The 21,854-nt window shown below is 40.0% G+C and overlaps 1 protein-coding gene across 2 annotated transcripts in view; it reads left to right on the forward strand.

Annotated features, from left to right (window-relative positions):
- The window catches only part of EFHC2 (EF-hand domain containing 2), a 65,060-nt gene that overhangs the window by 25,565 nt on the left and 17,641 nt on the right, over positions 1–21,854 (forward strand). For both annotated transcript variants that reach the window (XM_080374275.1, XM_080374276.1), the window contains 6 exons: positions 1,374–1,625; positions 3,196–3,303; positions 3,629–3,767; positions 11,638–11,803; positions 12,785–12,927; positions 17,985–18,181. In XM_080374275.1, the coding sequence (XP_080230401.1) occupies positions 1,374–1,625; positions 3,196–3,303; positions 3,629–3,767; positions 11,638–11,803; positions 12,785–12,927; positions 17,985–18,181 (1,005 nt within the window). The remainder of the gene's footprint in view (positions 1–1,373; positions 1,626–3,195; positions 3,304–3,628; positions 3,768–11,637; positions 11,804–12,784; positions 12,928–17,984; positions 18,182–21,854) is intronic.

Here is a 21,854-nt window from a genome sequence, read left to right on the forward strand (position 1 = left end):
TGCTCTGGACTGTTCTGAGCAAAATTAAATCATTTTGCACCAGACTCTTAATAGATGTCCAGAAAATGAAGGTATCGAGGAAAGTAAGGAATATGATGAGATAGGAAGTGACATCAATGAAAAATGTAGCAGACCCCTTAGATTCATATTTCTGTGTTGTTGGAGGCAATATCCCGTGGATGCTGTTATCTGTCTCTGTCGCTCTATTTGGTTTTTCATTGCATCTTCAAGGGTCAGGAGGGAGAAAAGATGGTACTGGGAAGGCAAATAACTGGGTTGTAGCAGTATGAGCATGATGATGCCTGAAATGGAAGGAGTGCTGCAGATCAGCAGGGACATTGGCAGGCAAAACTTAGTTCTGCTCTCCTTATTTTAAAATTTGATGCTCTGAACAGGCCTTTTCCCTCTCAGATTTTTAAGGCCAGAAATCATGTCAGTGGATAGATATAAATATAGACAATGATATAAGCTGCGCAGAGTCAACAGTTCTTTCTGTTAAGATAGTGCAGCTTACATTGTCTCGTTGAGGTCTCTCACCATTCTTCTTTGAAAGCAATTTTGTAAAATTTTGTGTATCAGAAGGACTGTCTTGCCCCTTTAACCGATTTTGGACATGATGCATTTTGACTTGGGAAAAACACCCTGTTCAGGTCACCATTTATGTATGTGACTGTAACTAACAGTACGTAAATGCAGTTCTCAGGTTGAATCATCATCCTGGAATCTGATTTATTGTAGTATTACTAATATTGCAGCAACCATGACTGTAGATAGCATCTTGTCATAGATCACATTAGCTGGAATATATCTGTAGTTGGAGATTTGCTATTCCTTTTCAGACCTATTGGTGTATGTTGAGAGAACACACATACCCAGTACCTGCCAACTGTATGACATGAAGCAAAAGTTAAGAAACTATGTTTTAAAGCTAAAAGAAAGAAAACATTAAAGGGAAAGGAAAGAATTAATTCTTTATACCACATCATCTATAAAAAATACTTTTTAAGGAGGTAAATCAGGAAGGGTGATGCTGTTTGGAGTTGTAGTCATCTGATTACCGTGGGCAATTTGAAAATATGAGCTGTACTATAAATAATTCAACAGTTCCCTGATCTGGAGGACCTTATTGCAAGAAAAACAAGGATCAAAACCAATCCAAAATTCTTTTCATATGTTTTCTGAGGGCACAGCAACCCTGTAAATAGTTCTTTGGTAATGGCTTAAATAGTGTTTCATGTATTGTAGTTATGTGGTGTTATTTGAAAATCTTAAAAGCATGTTTTCAGATTAGATGGTACACTGCAGTTTGTTATCTTGTTTTTAAGAGCAAATAATTAAAAAGGTGTTTCTCTAAATTTCTACTTTATCTGCAGATTCTGGATAATATGAAGCCACTGCGTCCTTATGAGCGCATTGACACTTTGAAACAATTTCTGGAGCATGATGGACATGTTTTACGTTTTTTCTGTGTGTGGGATGATCCCAAATCCATGTTTCATGACCCACGGGAACTTGTTCTGCACTATTATTTGTCTGATGATACTATTGATCTAAAAGAAATCATACCAGTAAACTCAGGCCGGGATGCAGTTCCACTTTTCCTCAGAAGAGATAAGCTTCCAAAGGTCAGGAATGAAAATTTCAGTTTATTTCAAATTCTTCTGCTAATTAAGAAATATTAAATGCCTTATTTTGAAAATCCTGTATTAGGTTTGTAATGATGTTTAGAAAGTGTTGTCAAGAGTATTAATCATAATTGCATGATTTAGGTTTTGCACACATTTGTATAATAATAAGTGATAGGAAAAAAATAACTTCAGGCTTGTCATGCCTAAATTAAAGGAGACAGTTTAGTCAGAAAGTTATCCTATGGTTTTCTTTCTGCCGTGTTAGAGTATTAAGGTAAAGGTATTAATAAAGCTCTGCATTAATGGAAGTCCATAAAAGTAATTAATACTGATAAACTAACGTAAAACTGAGGTGAATTCAGATTTGATCCATGTCTTATATTTGGAACCTTTGGAAAAGTCCAGGTTTAGTATTCCATAACATTACTGCTTTCTAGCAAATCTAGAGTGATTTCTTAAAATTGAGGCCTTATGCAAATCTAGTTAAAATCAATAGGAATCCATGAATGAGCTTTGTCAGGCATTAATCAGGTGCTTATTTGGGAATGCTCCTCTTGACGAAATCTTTAAGGGGTTTGAGTCCTCTAACTTATTATAACTATAAAATTAATGAGCTGGATACAATTCTGTATCACTCTGAACAGAACCTGGTGATAGAATAACTCAACCCACAGACGGAGTGAAATACTGGGAAATATTTTCTCTCCTTTCCTTCTAATACTAGTCATCTATTTGTGATGCTATAGATCTATGTGAGATTTTATAGCAAAAAAAATTCAGAAAAATACTGCATTTTTCTCACCTTGTGTATCTGATGTTCTGAGATGCTGATTTAGCAGTGGCTCTATTACCAGACCTCTTCTACCACTGAAGTGTATGTTGCAATTTTAAGGGCTGTCTTTCTCTGAATTCAGTGGAAATTTTGAGAAGGACAGCAGAGGAGATCAGTCAAAAGTTGGGGTGTCAGGGAAGGTGGTAAGACAAAATAACTCAATTTGGTTACCCTGCATCAACAGTTTGTTCATAATTTTTAAAAATGTAGTGCATTTGTGTATTAAGTTTGATATTACTAGGATAAATTACTATTGTAATTTTGAAACTCACAATAGAAACAAAAATACTAACATTTTTAGCAATAGAATCATTCTGACTTGAATCCCATGTATATGTGCAGTGTTTAGCGTACAGTAGGACCAACTCTGAGTGGTTCTTATGCATGTTTGTATAATTATTACCCATCAAAATAATAGCTTTTAGAACAGATGTTGACAACGATGTGCTACTTTGTGTGCGCTAACCTTTACTTTCTGTTTACTTCCAAGAAAATGCAGACTTTACTCCTGGATGCACAGTAAGATTCTGAATGCTGCTTCTGGCATACATACCGGCTTTTGATGTATAACTGGCTTTTAGGTTTAGTGTTGTAATCTTAACTTACAATTTACTAAAAAGTCTCCCAAGAAAATACTGCAGTAACAGTCTGTAAAAAACCTGCTAATTCTAAGGTAACAGTTCTTTTTCTTTGCTGTTAACTCTATTTCTTAAGAGTTTGTCTTTTTTCTTGCAGTATGCTCCTAGTGAGCTGTATCAGCCAGGTGCAATCACCAGTCGCACTGTTCTCAATGTGTTTGGAAAGTTAGGAAACAGAGACCGGTACATTCTGGACAATCGTAAGGTCAGATGTTATTGAATGCTTCCAGCTGTTGGATGTCTTTATAGTAGTTTTTGTAATTTCTGTGGTTGTTAGCCTCTACAACAGAGTTAGTTATAATATTGTGTTTCCACTGGAGAATAGTGCAAATGAAAACTACTGAGATTTAGTGTATGTAAATTCTGTATTTGTGAAAGTGATGTAGGTTAGCATGGGGTGAAAAATGCTTGCAAATGGGCTATGAAGGTTATACTTTAAATCACATGCACTAAATGACCTAGATTTTAAGAAAGGTTGTGGGATTCTGAGATTTATAGAGCTGCTATATAAAAGTTTCCTCTTTCATTAGACAGGAGCAGTGCATCAGGAATTTTACAGAGACAGTGACCTGAAAGTAGGGGCAGTAATTAATGTTTGGGGAAGGAAGATAATACTCTGTGATTGTGATGAATTCACTAAAGAATATTACAGGACAAAGTACGGAATTGGTAAGTAGTGATAATTATCCTTTCCTTATGAGCATTTTTACACTTTGTTTGACAGAGCTGTCTTTGAATTTTATTACTGACAAAACATGTTCATTAAAACCTTTAGCAATAACAATCTGTTGTAGGCTGTTAACAGCAAAGCAGTAATTTTGCAGGTGATCCAGAAGGGCTTTTTTATATGTTACTCCATTGAAAACTAACACATAATGTAGATTTTCTGTTCCTAACTGCCTCTATTTTAAAACTAGAATGACAAAATAGTCATATGGATAGGCTGCCATTTCTTCTCCTTTCCTTTCCCCTCCCATTCCAATAGCTGTGTTTGCAGTCAGAAAATAATGAAGAGCATGTAGTGAGCGAGTAAGTAGAATGAGCTAAATTATTCCCCATTATACTATGTTTCATTTTATATGGATGTCAGAATCCTCACATAATAAGATTTTCTGACAAGGCAGTAGTAGTGTATCACATTATTGGTTTTTACAATGCAGTTTTGTATATTCTGGACCATTAGAGTATGTATCCCGTGAAGTTTCAGTGCTGAATTCTGGAAACATTTAGCAACTATGTCCACAATGGAAAAGCATTTTGGAAATGTATAACAATAGGGGCTTTCATTTATCTGTCTTTGAATTCCCTCAGTCAGACTTGCTAATGGTTCTATTATGGACATCTTTGTGCAAAAACAACTTAGTTAATTTCTGGCAGTTCATTCGTTCAAAAAGTATAGCTAAGTGTCTGACTGTTCAGAGATGGTTGGAAGAATCCTACTATGGCCTTTCTCTCACATTGTGAAACAAAATACCTGAGTAGACTATTTCTTTCAGCTTGACTTGTGATCAGATAGTGTAGTGTTTGGATCAAAGCTTGTCTGCTGCATTGGGGGAAAGAAATGTTGTAGCACTGCCATTAAAACATTAAATTTCTTAATTGCAAAACATGACTCATAAGGACTTTTTTAATAATAGTTTGGCACATCTGTACTGAAATAAATCTTTTCTTATACTGGCCAGTGTGTGAGGAAGCCATATTCAATATCCATAGTATTATCTATAATAATAGTGAGTCTGACTCCAGAGATGCAAAACAGGGGGTTCTTCCCTGAGTATTTCTTCAGCCAAGACTGCTGCCGCTGTTTGGCAGCAATATCTTCTGTCTGAGCAAAATATCCTGGAACAGTGAATGGGGATTTCTTACTCACAGCAGGCAATAAATGAAACGCAGCTGACCATTCTGTATCAACCAAGCAATATAGCCAAGTGTTACATGAACGCAAAGGCTCTCCCCCTCTTATAACGCTGGCTCAGTCATTACTGGTTCTGTCTCTGGGTATTAAAGTTAGGTGGTTTATAAGTTAGGAGAAGTCAGAAGTTGTTGATGTGCAGAATTCTAGAAAAGTGGGACCGTAGGTGGTCTAGTCCATTCCCATTGTTCTGAGGCAGGATAGCATATATACATAGATGGTCACTGACTGATGTTTGTATAGCCTTTTATCAGCACTCTCCAGTAAAGGAGATTTCTTTGCCTCCTGAGGTATCTTGTCCTAACCTCATAGTTAAAAATGCTGCTTAATAGCTACTCAGAAGCTTGTTTGTGTAAACTGAGAAAGTAACTTTTTTGTCTTACATGTTACTGGACATGGAGAAAAATGGCTCAGTATCCTCTTTTTGTAACAACCTTGTACATATTCGAACACTATTCCAATACACCGTTTTACCAACCTACCCTCCTCCCAGGCCATTTGCTGCTAGGGGAAACCTTTCAGTCTTTCCCCATAGTCCATTCTTTTATATCTGTGATAATTTTTCTGTTTTTTCTCAGTGCTCTCTCCAGTTTCTCTGCCTCCTTAACACATAACACACAAAGATGTGCTCTAGCTGAGACCTGCAGAAAACTGGGAAGCATTTTGCACGTACCCTTAAGGATACATGATGGCAGAGACTCTGTCTCACATGAAAAAAACATCCATCTTGATGCAGCCTGTCTTGTTCAGAGAAAATACACACTTTCTTCGAGATAAAAGATTCTCACAATTTGCTGTGAAATTCCTCCTTCTTCCCCATCAGGATTAAAAAAAAAAAGTAGGGTGACTTTTTAACTAGCAGGGACTAGGAGTAGAATCAAGGTAGTTTTTGGCTTAGAAGCAGGCTTTGAAAAGGTGAGGTTTCACCATTTATTCTTAGTGAGTTAGAAATTTTGTTTGTGTCTGGTGGACATACAAGGTACTCTCAGTGGGCTTAGTCCCACAAAGTGCCTGGCATTCTGCTTCCATCCAATTAAACACTGAAACATGCTTAATTGCAGTTTGAGTCCAGGGAGACCATTTACTTAAGTAAAAGTAAGCAAGTGGATAAATTAGTTCTTAAATCAAGGCACAGGGCTCAGCACCTCATGGTATCAATTCAGCTGTTTGTTACTGTGTTTTCACATTACTTCAATTTATACTCTTCTGCCAAAGCCATTAAAGAGTCCAACATTTATTTTTGACTCCACAGTTTCAGTAGTAGTTGTTTTCTGGTGGAATTTGCCCTTTAGGAGAATTAAGGGCAGTTTAGATTTCCCTCGAAGTGAGTGATTATGATATCTGATATATTTCCAATGTTGGGTTTGCCTGTTTTACTCTTTATACCGTTTGTGAAAAGCAAAGGAGAGCTTTTCCACGGGTAAACAATAGCTAATGCCCTTCAACAGGAAGCTAATGACATTAATGTCATCTAGCAGTGCTATGAATACAAGAGAAAAAACGCCTTAATGTGTGTGATATTATCTGTCCAGACTTGCTAGTGTAGCCTCAGAGGAGAAAAATATTCTATAGCCATGTAGGTGTTATGGTCAGCCAGCTGAAACTTAAAATATACTGATGTGCGGGGCGTGGGGGGAGGCTGATACTCATTCTTTTCACTAAATACAGTATCTTAGCACAGAATTGAGTATAAAGTGTAGAGTTGAGTATCAAGTGTTCTTTTTTAAGTAACAGATTGCTCTTGAAGGAACAAAACCAGTAAAATCTGGTTTCCTACTGATTTTTATTCAATGTCCTGGCACCTCCCAAGCCTGTCTGTTACGCCTTTTCGCAGCACCCTGTGATTCCTCTCCTGTCCCAGCTCTCCTCCCTCTCCCACCCCCTCATTTCTCAGGCTCCCTCTCTGACCTGCTGCCTGGGCAGAGCAGCGTGCGGGGTGATCGGCTGGCCAGTACGTGTGTGCTTTTGGCCAGGCAGCTGTTGCTGGATAACAGCTGACTTCTTACTTTTCCCTCAGTGGGGGCATTAAAGCCTGCTGCCAATTTTCAGTAGACTCATCAGAGATCAGAGTCTCTGTGGCGTCTAACCTCTCCACTACATGTGGTGGAGACTGAGCAGCAGCTTCTAAATATACTTGTGCATTTACAGATGCCTTTTTTCCTTAGGTAACTGGAATAATCATGAAGGCAGACTCTGTTAAAGGAGATTTTCTTTGAATCAGAGTGAACGCTGCCATGTTTTAGCTGCATGGACGGTTCTATGAGCATTAGGTTTTCTTTAATCCTGCATGTCAAAGTTGTGAAAGTGGTGGTATTGTCTTCTTATTTTACTTCTTGCCTAAATTGTGGGACAGACTCTCACAAAAACAGGTCTCAGCTGTTTGTTATACATCTCCTCTTATGTGTAGGAATCATCATGTTAAAGTGTCATCCCTCCGGGTTATCACCACCTCTTCTATTGTCAAAGGCTAGTGGGATTTCTCTCTCCTGTTCTCAGCTGTAATGCTCAGAGGTGTCTGTCCTCTTCCTCTGGAGGTAGAATTTCTTGCCTGCTTGCGATATGCTGATATTCAGTATGGTTATCACTCTAATCCAAAATACGTAGCACTTGACTCTTCCTTGAAAATGGTTTTATCTAGCACGAGGGGTTTCTTACAGTTCTTCAACTGAGGGCAGAAGGTAATCTTATGATGTATACCAAAATCTTAAAGTCTATACTGAAACTAAAAGCAGACAAGCCTATTCAAGCTGGTTTAATGCTGCCTCTGTGGCAACAAATTCTTCTTGAGGAGTTTAGTTTTTCTTAAGAAGGCTGTGCTTATCTTCAGCTTGTTTATATGCTAAAGATGTTAAAAATGCTAAAGCTGGAGTTGTTTTGTTTCTTGCTGTTACTGGTGCTTTTTCAACTCTCACTCAGATTTTGATGTCATGAGAAAAAGTTACTAGTATGTGGTACATTTGATATACTATATATCTGAAATATATATGTGAAATAAATCCCCTAGAGCCAGCCTTCTCCTGCTGGGCATCAATTGATGCAGTAACAAGGGGTGAAATTGTCTATGGGAGAAATACTTGTGCTATTCTTTCTGGAAGTAGAAATTTGTAATCCTGGACTTTCAATTTATCCTCTACCCACTGTAGATTCTCACTGAAAATGTTACAGCCTGGAAGAAGAGAGCATTGATTCTTTTTCCAGACTAGACAGAGGTAATTTTCTTAAGAAACAGTGATAACCTTGAGGGGAGTGCATTTTTTGTGTAAGTGCAAGTTGTCTGATTCTACCCCACCGTTGTGTGGCAGAGCAAAGTTGAAATGAGATTTGAGGTTGGGTACGGCCGTTAGTCTACTGCACCTCGTGGGGCTGTTCAAATGTTGCAGAAACAGGTTTTTAACTAGTTTCATAAACTGTATTTCTGCATGGCAATTTCTTTCTGAACGTTGTTATTCACAGGAGAGAATCTGAATATATAATCCTTTAAAATCCTGGAAGCTGTAGGTGGCACGAGGCTGGACATTTGCCTTGCTCTCTGTAGTGAATCTGAATGAAACAAGGTCGTTTTATTTGGGGAAAGGGTGGGAGCCAAAGCACAGAACTTCCCTTTGGACTCTGTTTACTCCAGTCTTGGGTTGTGAGGGATTCAGTGTACTCTGGGGCTAACACGATATTCCTCTTTATTTGTAGTTTCCTTCTAGTTTATAAATCTAATTTTCATCCACATGTGCTAAAGTACATGCAAAGGGAAATGCTTTAGGATTTCTTGATGAATGCCTTATGCGTGAGTACTAATGTGCATGCACTGTGACCAGCGTGGAAACACATGAGCTTGTCTTTTGGGTTCATCAGTTCAACCGCCTGTCCTGGCTTCCCAAACTCTTCTGGCAGGAAGCGAGTTATTTGCGGCCGTGCAAAGAGACGGGGTTTGTTTCTGCTGGAATACACTGCCACAAACCTCCGGACGCTGAGGGAGAAATTATTAGTGCCGATTCACATACTGAATAATTAAAAAAAAATAAAAATTGTTAAGGATGATAAAGAGAGTCAAGACCCTAATTAGAAGCAGTGGAGCTGCGGACCTCAGCGCGCGGCGGGGCGGGGCGGGGCGGGGCGCGGCGCGGCGCGTGGGCTGCCGCGCGGCCACGAGGTGGCGCTGTGGGAGCGCGGGAACGGCGCGTGCCAGCCCCCGGCGGGGCGGTGGGCGCCATCCCTGGGGAGCGGGGTGTGCCTCCCGGCTCCCGGTAGCTCGGATGGCATCGCCCCCGGTAACCGTCACGGGAACGGCGTGCCGAAGGGGTGCAACGTGGCACACTGCACAGGGCTCGGGAGGCAATTTTGTCACAAACAGCGTCTGGGAAACGGTATTTCGATGCACGTTTACATACACACGTGAGATGGCTGTGAAAATTGCTGAATGGAGTTTCTTTCACGTAGGGGCTTGGCCTTTGCACTTCTGAATCACAGAAAGGGCACGTGCATTTTTTATGGAAAAAAATGTTGGCATGATTTTTGCAAAACCCCCTTTCACCTGATCCAGGTGAAGGCATTAGCTTTTCAGACCATATTCTTCTGAGAGGTAAAGGCCAAAGAAGATCTCATTGTTTTTTCAAGTCAAAGAAAAACTCTGACATCTGAATGCTTTCTATATTTTTCAATTTCATACTGATGTTAGGCAAGTCAAGATTTTAAGAAAGTATGTTGCTTTGATCTTCTGATATATCCGTGTTTAAAACATTTTAATCACAAACCAATTCAGAAAATGTTCCGAGTGATGGCAGTTTTGTCATTCTCCTCTACTTGCACTGAAACCCATGCTACACATTTAGGTTATTCATCTCTCTTCGGTTCTGGGTAGAAAAGCTAAATTTTTGAAAATCTTTTTTTACAGGATCCACTTTTATACACTGGTCACCTAAATCACCTTTTGCCCCCTAGGCTGTGGTTTGTGATCCATCTTCCAGTTTGCCTCGTTTCTCTTTCAGTTACTAGCCCAGGCAGCTCTCCCTTCTTCAGGGCAGCATCTCCAGCCCACCCAGGCGTGGAGGTGATGCTCCGTGCAGGCAGTGCTGTGCCACTTGGCTCCGACCTACATGTTGCATCCGTGTTGGTGCAGGAAGGGCTCTGTGGGTTGTGGGGGGCAGCAGGCTGGGCTTGGGGCCACAGCAAAGAGGACCAGCTGCAGCCTGGGCTGCCCCAAAATCAAGGAAAGTGACTATCCCCCTCTGCTCAGCACTTGTTAGACCTCATCAAGTTACTGCGTCCCCTTTTGGGTATGCCAGGAGAGGAAAGACAGGGACCGGCCAGTGTGAGGTCAGGTGGGGCCACAGGACAGTCAGGGCTGAGGAACACATCCCAGGGAGCAGGGCTTGCTCAGCCTGGGAAGGGCCCCAAGCCCCTGCCGGCACCCACCCATGGGGAGGTGGCTGAGACAAGGCAGCCTGGCTCCTCGCAGGGGTGTATGGCAGGAAGGCACGAGACAGCATGCCTAAGTGGAAACAAGAGGCTCAGGGCTGGGCGTCAGGAAAAACTTTGCTGCCAGGGCAGGCTGTGCAGGCTCCGTCCTGGAAGGTGTCAAGCCCCAGCTGAACACAGCCCTGAGCAGCCTGCTCTGGCCTGGGGCTGACTCTCCTAAGCAGGAGACTACACTAGAGACCTCCTGAGGTCCCATCCAACCTGAATTATCCTATATTCCTGTGATTTATGTCTTCATTTGCCTCAGGCCTGCCCGTTTACTTTCTCCCATATACAAGTTACTTACTTCCTCTTGCCTTTTCCATTTTCCATTAACCTTATTTAAGCAGCAGACGGTATTACTCTGTTGAAGTTTTACGTGAACCCCACTGGCAGCTGGAAGCTGTATTGCAGCAGGAGAGCAGTGCAGGGAAGCAAAGGGGCCAAATGGTACAGTAAGATTTTCACCAAGAGAGGAGTAACGAGGGACCATAGGGCAGCTGGGCTTTTGGGAGCAACTGCTACGGGAAGTGAGTGCACGTCCCTGACCAGTCATGTCTCTGCTAAGTCAGGAGAGCTCCTGCTGTGTATCTGGGATAGTCAGGACCATTGATCACTGCAAGGAAAGACTTTTGACTGGGGAGAATGAGGGAAAACAAAGCTTCCAAAACTCTATATAAAGTGAGGTGTGGACTGAAGCTATTGGCTTCAATGTACCAAATTCTTCACGTATATGTATGATTTAAATAATGAATAAAATTTTATTTACTTATGTATTTATTTTCCTCTGGCAAAAAGCAGAGGGCAGGAAACTCATATTTACTTAGTCAAGTTGTCTCAAAGAATAAAACTGAAAAATTAATTTAGAATGGCTAATTTATTATTTTATCCCATTTTGAAACTCTATTTGTCTTTCCTTTTGCCTGTGTGTCTTAATGATATTTGTCAAACATTTTAAGATTATAGGTGAAGTCCTGAAAGCCTTGAAGAAATTATGATTTTGCTGTTGGCTTCTATGGAGTAACTCTACACTGTAACAGTAGGAAGGATCCTGGTTTGACATTGATCAGTGCTCTGTTACAGAAATAGGCTAATAAGTATTCATATTGGAAGTTTTAATCCTTCGTAGAATGGCTTCATCAGAACAGTAATAAATAAGTCTTGCTGTCTTTGTTGTAGAGGATTTCACCCCCGTTCCATATAAGACTCCATCACCTCCAAAACCAAAAATCCCATTTCCTCCTTATACTGGATTTGGTTCCGAAGAGGATTCTCTGTGCTCCTGTATGGGTCTGCTTCCCAAGCCTCCCCAAAAAGATTTCAAGAAATTCATGGAGAAAGACAGGTATTTCAGTGAAAAATAATTCCAGTTTATTTAATTACATCTTTTCATGAAGGAGATAAATGTTAAGTAGGGCTGTAATTTTTTCAGCAAAATTTGCAGCTCATCAGACTTCTAAGGGACAGGTGCACCAGGACTAGTTTAGTGACATGGTACCCTAATAATTATTCTCCAAACTCAGTAAAATTTATCTTTTGAGAAGGCAAATATTCTCACCCTCCCATCGCCTACCTCCTCCCCTTTTGCTGTCTTCAGTGGGAGTTTGATAGAAGTCTTAGTCTAGGTATTAGTCAGGAATTTCATATGCTTCAGCAGTCCAACACTGATTTGTTTTTCTGTTTGACTTTCTGGCATTTGCTTTTTCTGTCTGCTGAATTTCATGCAGTTTACTCTAGCTATATTAAAGCATTAACTTTTTCCCTTCCATTATGAAATGTTTTGTCAGACGGTGGTTGTTGAAGCCTAAGCAGAACACAAGGTCATATGCTAGAGATTCACCTGTAGAACCTCCCTAAAAGAAGAAAGCTATTAGCAAAAGGCTTGGGAATGTATTGATAGTGTATATATAGTGGTGCAATAAAACATTTGCAGCACAATCACTGAACAAATATCCAAATAGTAACATCATCTGGTGGGCCTGATTTTGTGGAGATAATCCTAGTATGTATTGCTGTTCAGAATTTGATTTGAAAATATACCTACCTAAATGTGTTCTTCCTTCATAAATTTTCTGGAATGAATACAAATTCATTCCAGACCTGTGGCAGAGAAGTAATTTTCTCCTGAAAATGATTCTTTTCTATCTGACTGACTAGCTGGTTCTGTTAATTTAAGCTGAAAATGGTTTTTGACAAAAGTAGGGAATCTTACACCATTTCCCTTCTTGGTCCAGGAATAACACAATTAATGTATGTTACAAAACTCAGGAGAATGCATTTCTTAGTGCTGACTCTGTTTTTGATTTCTTGCCTCTTTGCTTTTTAGAAGTGGCATGCAAAGTAACATACTGCGCTTTCTTGCAAAACTCACCACAGATAGTCCTGTTGACAAGGATCGGAAATTTATTATTTCCTACTTCCTGAGTGATGACACCATTTCAGTTTTTGAACATACACAGCAAAACACAGGTAAGATGCAGTAATGTCTTGCAATCAGTCCCAGTTGCCCTGCTCATTTGATTAGAGTTTACAATAAACATTGTGGCCAGACTCGGCACTAGCAGAAGCAGGGATATGGATTTTTAAATGCAATGGGAATTACATCAGCAGGTCTACTGCATTATCTTGCATAGCTCTATGTCACATTAATTTATAACCTTCATCACTCAGAACAGCTCTGTTCATTGTATGACAGTACTTCACAATATCCTTTCGGAAGTGGATGTTTAATGTGTTAGAACTTTTATTACATTTTAATTTGCAAATCTGGCCTTTAAACATTTGCTTTTGTAGTAGATAACATACAGGAATTGTAACTGGTGATAAATAGGGATGCGAAATGTAAGACATCAAGAATGAAAGAGTAAATGCTTTATTTTGTGAGATTGTGTTATGGTGTTATGAAACCTATATAGCATCCATTGTATAGAAGCAGCTTATGAAAACAAAACAGCTGTGATATTTTTAACACACTTCAACATTAATCATGTAGTGTTGAGCATCTGAAGAGTGAAGATTGCCCTGCACTAGTGTCTGTGTATGCACGTGTGTGTGTATAATACTGAACTGAAGATCAAGAGCCAGACTACCCGTGTTTTAAGTGACAAATGCTTTGTTACTTCTCAGTTGCTTTATCACATTTATCCTATTGCTGGAGCATGGTCACCCAATGTTGTCATGGTTAAATTCTTTTGACTACTGTTGTCTGTTGTAGGCTGCCTCCAACTGAGGATATGAAAGGTTTTGTGATTTTCAAGCATTTTTTTATTTCCTTGGAGTGTCTTGCACACAGGTGGAAGGACACAGCACTGGAAAGGGTGTCAGAAAGTCAGTAACTCAGAGAGACAGGGAAGCCTTGGGCTAAGAGTGATCTTGTTGGAGAGATTAGTGTATTTCTGTGAAGGCCACAAAACGTCTGCAGGAACAGTTTCAGAACAGTTAACATCCAGAAATGCTGTGGCATCTCTCAACATGTGCAGTCAAAGGACTGACTGATAAATCAGAGAGAAAAAAAATCAGGAAATCACATTCTCTCAGAGACAAGGAGGAAAGAGTAATAGAAGGTTTCCTTAGTTATCTTGTTAGGTTCTTGTGAAACCTCGTGACTAGCTCTTTTGATACTGCTTGAATTGCCCTCTATCACAATATCACTTCTTGGCACAGAGTACCTTAGCGTGGTATTTCAGGTGCACCCTGCAATGGGGGCCAGCTCACCGTGCTCAGTACTGGCCTATCTGGTACTTCCAGCTCACTGTCTAGAGCGAAGACTGCCCTAGGGGGACTGTTCACTCCCCTTTGCTTCAGGCTCTGGTTCCAGCAGTTGACTTTCTGAGGTCGAGTTATTTAGCTTACAGTTGAAGACTAAGTACTCTCGCAACCCCACATTTAAGCCTTTATTGAAAATGATTTCTGATGTTAATCCTTTTCAGACCTATGATGAACATCACATCCATAAAAAATGAAGGTGTGGTGAATGTCTAGACCCTCCTGTATTCCTAGAGTACTCTTTTCTGTGCCAGTGGTGCTGCTAAGTCATTTAGAGTGCCCTGCACATAGGTAGGTTTTTGGGAAGGCCTGAGCCTTTTCGATGCCAAGAACTTCTAATGGTATCTCTGCTTGTATCCACCTATATTATGACTGCATAAATAGGGACCACACCCCCAACTACAATACAAGCAATTCTCTGGGAAATATTTTGAAAATATGTAGAGTACCTGCCTAGGCTTCAATGAGTTAGCCCCGCTCCACTGCAACATTAAGATATAGCACTGTCTATGGAAGCAATGATCTGTCATTATTATTTTATGAGTTTCCTGCCATCCAGTGGCCTCTAATTTATGCAACTTCTTGTATTACAGCTAAATACACATACAATTATGTATATATTTATTATGTAACACTGCTGTGAGGCTCAAAATCAGCCCAGTTCTCTACTAGTGAATTACATTTGACTGGCATTCCTTTTGTCCGGAGACATAAAGGATGCTAAGGGTACAGCTGCACTGTTAAATTAAAGAAGTCAAGGGAACGGTTTGATTCTCAGACCCCAATCATATGTATTATCTGTTCCGTCACCGCTGGTTCTCCTTTGCCATTGCAAAAGGCCCCACAGAGCCTGGGGCCCCTCCTGGAGGATGCTGAACTCCAGAAAACTCTTCTGCAAGGCAGTAAGGGCAGGGCTGCACCAGGTTTGGCTTGCTCCACTCTTACAAGTCATCTAACACTATACCAGGAGGTTTTGCACACTCAAAAATTCAGATCCTTCTGCCACACCCAGGGGCTGCAATACATACCCTTGTTTTATGCTGTAAAGCACCACTCTGTTGGACTGCAGCACAGCCCTCACATACTTTCACACAAAAATAATAGTTGTGTCTTTAGACCCCAGATTCATCCCATAGCACCCAGAGCAGGATCAGTCACACACTGTGCAGTGTAGATGTGGTCAGTTGGTCAGGCTCTAAACAGCATGGGACCAGAGATTGCTTCCTGGCTACCTTCTATTTTGGAATGAGAATATATGCTGGGATTGCAGCTGGGAGCCTGTTGAACATTGCTAGTCAAACAAAATGAAAAACAAAAAATGAGCAAGTTTGCATACCAACAATAACAAATGCTTTAAGATGCATTTGAAAGGCATATATTTGTAAATGGCTTTTAAACTTCCCCGGGATGTTAAAGTGAATGGAGTAGCTGACTTTCAGAGGTGGTAGAAAGGTGAAGTGGAAGGATGTGGCTAAAACTGGCCATTGGAGGGTTTAGTGAGAACAGCTTTGAAAAAGCAGGATAAGAAGTAGGGATGGGGAGGGGTGGCAGAGCAGCAGTGGGAAAGAAGCCTGGGACTGCAGACATTTCTGTTCCCACCTTCCTTCGTTTCTTTCTTCTCCCTTTCTCTTCTCTCTATCCCTCCCTCATTTTAGTCATCTCTGAAGGAAAAGTGAACAGGTTTCTTTGAGGTTAAGAATGAGAAGGCTTTGTGAAGGTCAGATAAAAGTGGCTAGAAAAAAGGAATAAGGCATGCAAAATGGGAGTAAGGAGAACATTCCTGTGTGAGGAGTAGTGTTGAAGTGGATGGGGTGGGAGAACAGTAAGTTTGAGCACATCCTACAGAGGGGATGAGTTAAAATCGTAAATGAGTCCCAAAATAACAACTTGACTGTCCCCTTTATGCACAGGTTGAAAGGGCTATTTTCTCCTTTTTATTTGCATGAATTGATACAAATCAGCAAGTAAAAATGTTTCAAATCTCAGACCTAAGATGGAAGTAGTAAGTTGCTCTTACTTTTCTCAGTCCAGTAACCTAAAGGTTGCAGAGAAGTTCTTCACATGATTAGTAACACTGTGAAACTGTATTTGAAATGCACAGGGCTGGACATCTTGAAGCACTTGTTGAGATGGGGGTCAAAGCATGAGAACCTTGGCTCCCCATGCAGAAGATCACAACCCCTTTTTTACTCAGTGTAAGACCAAGCCAACAGCTGTACAAACACCTGCAAAGTCTGATCTGATCTTAATGGAAGAGACTCTTCGGTTGTGGTGTTTATTTTGTGCTTTGAGCCTGGCTCCTGTAGATTTCCATCAAAATTTCTCTTCAGGTTTCAGTGTAAAATCTCTAACCTAATGAAATATTTTGGATTGCTTTTCTTTATAACACTTGGAATGTACTAACCTGTAATGTTTACAAAACAATTATGGGACAAAGGTATTAAGGTAAGTTTCCAATCTGAGTGCACAGTTGTAGGGATATAGAGACAAGAGTGAAGTTCCAATCTTACGAAGACCAGTTCTGTTTAAATATTACAGACAATTGCCAGGATTATATAGCCTAAAATTTCATATTTGTTTTAGTAGCTAGGTGAAAAGGACTGTGTTGAGATTAGAGTTACATTAGTGATTTGAATTGTTTTTTGATTCAAGCTAGATCCGACCATTACCATAGTGTAGTTTTTGTCCTCTGCTTTTACGGTGCTAGTAAAGCAATTAAGACAGACATCTACTCCAAACTCTGGTTTAAGGAGTAACTCTGGTTTCACATTTATTTATAATTTTGACTATAAAAGGCATTTTATTACACGGTTCATCAGCCTTTTATTGGACTTGCATAACTACCTAATATGTAAGATGTCATTAAACGTTACTAAAGTATGCTTTTTGGCTTTTGGCTTGGAAGCTGAAATATAAACAGGAAACAAACCCCAGGCACTCCAGAGTTGTTGTAGGGCACATGTCCTGACAAAACTAAACATGTGACAGAATGTTTTCTAGAAAGCTTGATACATACAATGCAACCTTGTGGTGTACCAGAAGATAGTACTAGAAAGTGAAATATTCCTTTTAGTATCTTACATACCCTTGAGGACCACATGCAGTTTCCAGTGGCACAAATAAAATCATGGCAATGTGAAAAGAAAGAATGTGACATACACAGCTCACAAATAAAATAACAGATCACAATTAAATTGCATTGGCAGAACAGTATGTGGAAGATAGTGTCATGTCACTCCTACTTTTTTTTATATTCAAAAACCCTTAAAACCAAGTTAGAATTAGAGCACACCATAATTCATGATCTAGGACTGTGCTATCCTAAGTTGTGAATATTTTTTTCTTTTTTGCTTTAACAGTTCAAGGATGATTGCCTGCATCTTACATTTTGCACCTTAATGTTTCTCAAGGTCAGTCCCAAGGCTGGCAACAGGGTTATGGGAATGATTTGAAGAGGCACATTTCTGTCCCATTTTAAAGAAAAGAAAAAAAGGAAAAAGTGTTTGGCAGGCATTCAAATGAGACGTGTCACAGAATATGCACAATGTAACAGTTGCTGTGGACACTGGCAGAGACAGCTCTTTTAGCAGTGAGAGGGAGGGGGAGAGTATATTGTAAGACAAGGAATTTAAGGATGAACACTGATATTTAAACACAAATCAGCTGGTTTGGGGTACCTTTTGAGTTTTCTTTTGTGGTTTTGGGTTTTTTTTTTCCCCAAGTAAGGCCACAATTAATTATTTACAATTCTATTCCCATAGGGATACGTGGTGGGAAGTTCTTGGAAAGAGGTCGCATTAAGAAGCCAGGGCAGGAGCTCTTTAAGAGTGAGCCATCTGAATACTTCAAGGCTCAGAATCTGTTTGTTGGAGCCAGAGTTTGTTTCCATGGTCACAACTTTCTTTTGGTGGATGCTGATGAGTACACGTTCAACTACATGGAGAAGCATGCAAATGAGGTGAAGCAGGCTTTTGTTATTTTCTATTATCTTTAAGGATTATACCTTATCTAGATATTTTTCAGCATTATTTATACCTAGTTACTTCACCCAAAGTTCACAGCCCAGCGCTCTCTGTCTAGCAATGGATTTAGGAGGTGCTTGCTAGGGAGTGCATGCAAGCCTGGCCGCTCTTTACCATCCGTTCCCCTTCTACTTTCTCAGTGTCCACTGTTACTGTATTAGAGGTTGTTAGATGGTATATTCCTGCCTATTCCTTCTCAAGACCTCTCGCCCCTGAATTGATCTAACTTTGTTGAACCTACAGATAACTGTCTGCTTCCACAGCTTTCTGTGGCAGCAGTTGAAAAATTCACTGCCTGCTATGTAAAAAAACCTAAAAAACAAAAACCAACAAAGTATGATATAAGAAGTAAGTATCTTTTATCTGTTTAAAACTAACTCCCACTAATTTCAATGTCAGTTCTAGTTTTCTGGGGTTTGATGAAGATCCTCATTCACTTTATGCACCACCTTCATAATTTTTAAATCTCACACATTCTTCCCTCTCAGCCTAATCCTATCCAGTTAAGAGTCTCACCCTTTTCAGTCTGTCCTTGCAAGGCAACTGTGAGATGTGGAGACTGGAACAGTGCACAGTTAAGATGTGGGCCTATCCAATTTAGTCTTACTGATGAAGTTATTTTACTTTATTATTATTATTTATTATCCCTGATTTTACTTTTGGGTTCATACATATTTATCTGCCAAAACATTTCCCTTGTGATATTAGAAATTCGTATCACAGTCAGGAATTTAAGCTAACAGTTTATACTGAGCTTCACTATCTTTTGGTGTTGCTTTCAGAGGGGAGAGCAACAACAGAGAGCTGGGGTGCCTCTGCTGTTGTATGCTTTATGCTACCAGTCATGACACAAATGGCTGGTAAAGAAGCCCTCATTCCCCAAAGCTGGGAACGTATCCAACAGGAAGACATTAATTATCTATAGCAATTGTCACAGAGGTCAAAAAAGAAAAGATACAGGGATAGAAAACCACAGAAGAGTCACAGAGCTTTTGTGGGATTTTTTCTTGGTTTGGTAAGAAATGTAGATTACTATTTCTTTTTTATGATGAAGTTTCTGCAGCAATATTTGAATAAATGTACCCTAGTATACTTGGAAATTCCTGTTATGTGCAGCTCTGACCCATTCACTCTGAAAGGCAGCTCAGGAGCCAAGACATTTTTGCCTCACAATCCCTATTCTGGATTGTTCCTTCATCACAGTGTGTTCTTGAACATCAGCCTTAGGACTAGACTGTGGTCTGACGACTTTGGTGTAGTGCATATGCTTCATAGCTCATGGTAGGCTGTCAGCATGACTTGTGCCTTCAGCAGACCTTCTCCAGAGCTGCCCTTTTGCTTAGGCTTGCTGAGGGCACACCTAAGGAAAATATACAAGTGGGTTTATCAAGCTGTGGTCCTCTGCCCATTTGTCATCCATCTTTTGTGGATGGAGGAGGGAGAAGGTTCTCAGTGCAAGCCTTGAATTGTTCCATGCCTGCTGGCTCACCAAAGTGAGCAGGACTCCCAAGGTGCCAGTAGGCCTAGTGCAGTCTTGGAGACTGCGAGTCTCACTGTCATTGTGCTGCTGAGGCAGAGGTAGATGCAACCTGACCCTGTGCTGCCTTTGGGCCACACGTGCTGTTCTCACTCAAATGAAAACAGCAGAACTGTGTGATTTCTTTGTAAATGAATGTGGAGTTAGCCCCACCTGCCTTTCCTGGAATAATGAGGAGGGTCTGCAAAATGCTTATTGATATAAAATGCTACAACTGCTAAATGGTTTAAGCAGTAAAATGTAAAGCTCTATACATTATGTTTTCTTACTGCTGGACTGACTGGTTCTCCTCCCAGCAGAATCAAAACCAAAGCTATTCTCCAAAATGCAGTGCATCATTAGGTTGTAAATGTTCTTTGGAACTGCTCTTTGCATTATCTTGGGTCAAACAGGTGAGATCTTAGTTTTCCAGACTGAATGGTTGTATATTATCAGAATAAAATCTGCAGAATGGGAAGACGCAACACTAAAAATACTTCTTTAAAGTGAATTTTGAAATGTTCTTTGCACAGTTAAGATTTTAAAACAGCTAGTAGAAAAAAAGATTTATTCTTCCAATGATAGGTGCTTTGTTCATATCCTTGGAATAGAGCTCTAGAAGTAAGGACACACCTTGTTTGCCTCAGTTCATCAGGAGATTGCATACTCAGATCACAAGAACTTCAGCAATTATTGGAGAAGAGCAGAGCTGGAAGATAGTTTGAAGAAGGGGAAGCATTTTAAGATCATAGAATCATTGAGTGATTTGGGTTGGAAGAGACCTTTAAAGATCCTCTAGTTCCAACCCCACTGACTGTTTGTCAGTTATTTCTAAAATTAGAAAATAAATAATTTTCCTTTTGAATAGACAGAAGTTTCCTTTCAACAGAACACATCAACACATTCTCTGAAAACTGGTGAGAAAAATCCAGATGGAATGTTTTTCTTCTGGAAAATGGCATTTTGGCCACTTTTCTATAGGCATATGTTGATTTAGGTGAAATTTTGATCGGTAATCATGATACAGGTAGGAATTGATTTTCCTACCATTGAAACATTTGTCACTATATAAGGTATTTGGAAAGTTTTAATTTTCTGTTTCAAAATTGTGTTTATTGTATTGTTTTTAAGTTATGAGGAGAGAAGAATAATTGAGTCTTGTAATTTTGATTGCCACCTGTACTGAAAGTAACTTTTCTACACTTTTAGTTCTTTTCAAATTTGAGGAAAAATAATGTATGTAAAAAGCGTAAATTTGCTCGCAAAACAGAACATGTGTGTTGCGCAGTCCTACCGGTATTATCCAGGTTTGAGGAGGACTCTTTCAAACAAGGCATCACTGTGCCTCCTTGGAAATTAATTCATCATCTCTGAAACAGTCTCAGTTGTTCAAACTGTATTGTCTTCTGCAGCAGAAATATGGAGGTTGATTTTACTTCCATTGAATTCAACAGAGTAACCTCTGACTTAAGCAAGACAATCAAATAAAACTAGCATGACTACTAGCATGTCAGCAGTTACATGAGAAGGGGAGAAAGCGAGTAGGGTTATTACCATGCTGCTCGGGTACTTGATGTCTATGTAGCTGTTTGGAATATGTAGTTCAGAAAAAAAGATGTAAAAATATCTGCTTTGATAATGTAGAGAAGACAGGTTTTTAAATAGACAGAACACTTTGTCCATCTGTAAATACTCATTGATTCCTTCTACTCAGTCTTTTCTCAGTCTCTGTTCCTTGCTTTTTCAGCAAAAAGCTGTGTGCTTATGGCCCAGACAATAACGGCTTGGGCAGGGTATTTCTGTCTCTAAAACTTGATTGCTGGTCCGCCTGCTCCACACCACTGCCTTGTGTGGCATTGCATCCCAGGGTTGTTCCTGGAGTTTTGGCATAGGCAGCAACTGTCTTCTGTAAATCTGAGCATGTTACCTGCAACCACTGATGTATTAATTAATCGTGGATAATTTGTACTGCTCTGGCAGTGTCATAGGGACTTTAAATACCCTTTTCAAAGTAGTTGCCTTTGAACTGATACAAAGCTGTAGACAGACTTCAGCATAAATGGGAGTGAAACCCAGTCTCTGTTGTGATTAGG

The sequence above is a fragment of the Falco punctatus genome (assembly GCF_963210335.1).
Source record: "Falco punctatus genome assembly, chromosome: 2".
NCBI classification, from domain to species: Eukaryota; Metazoa; Chordata; class Aves; order Falconiformes; family Falconidae; genus Falco; species Falco punctatus.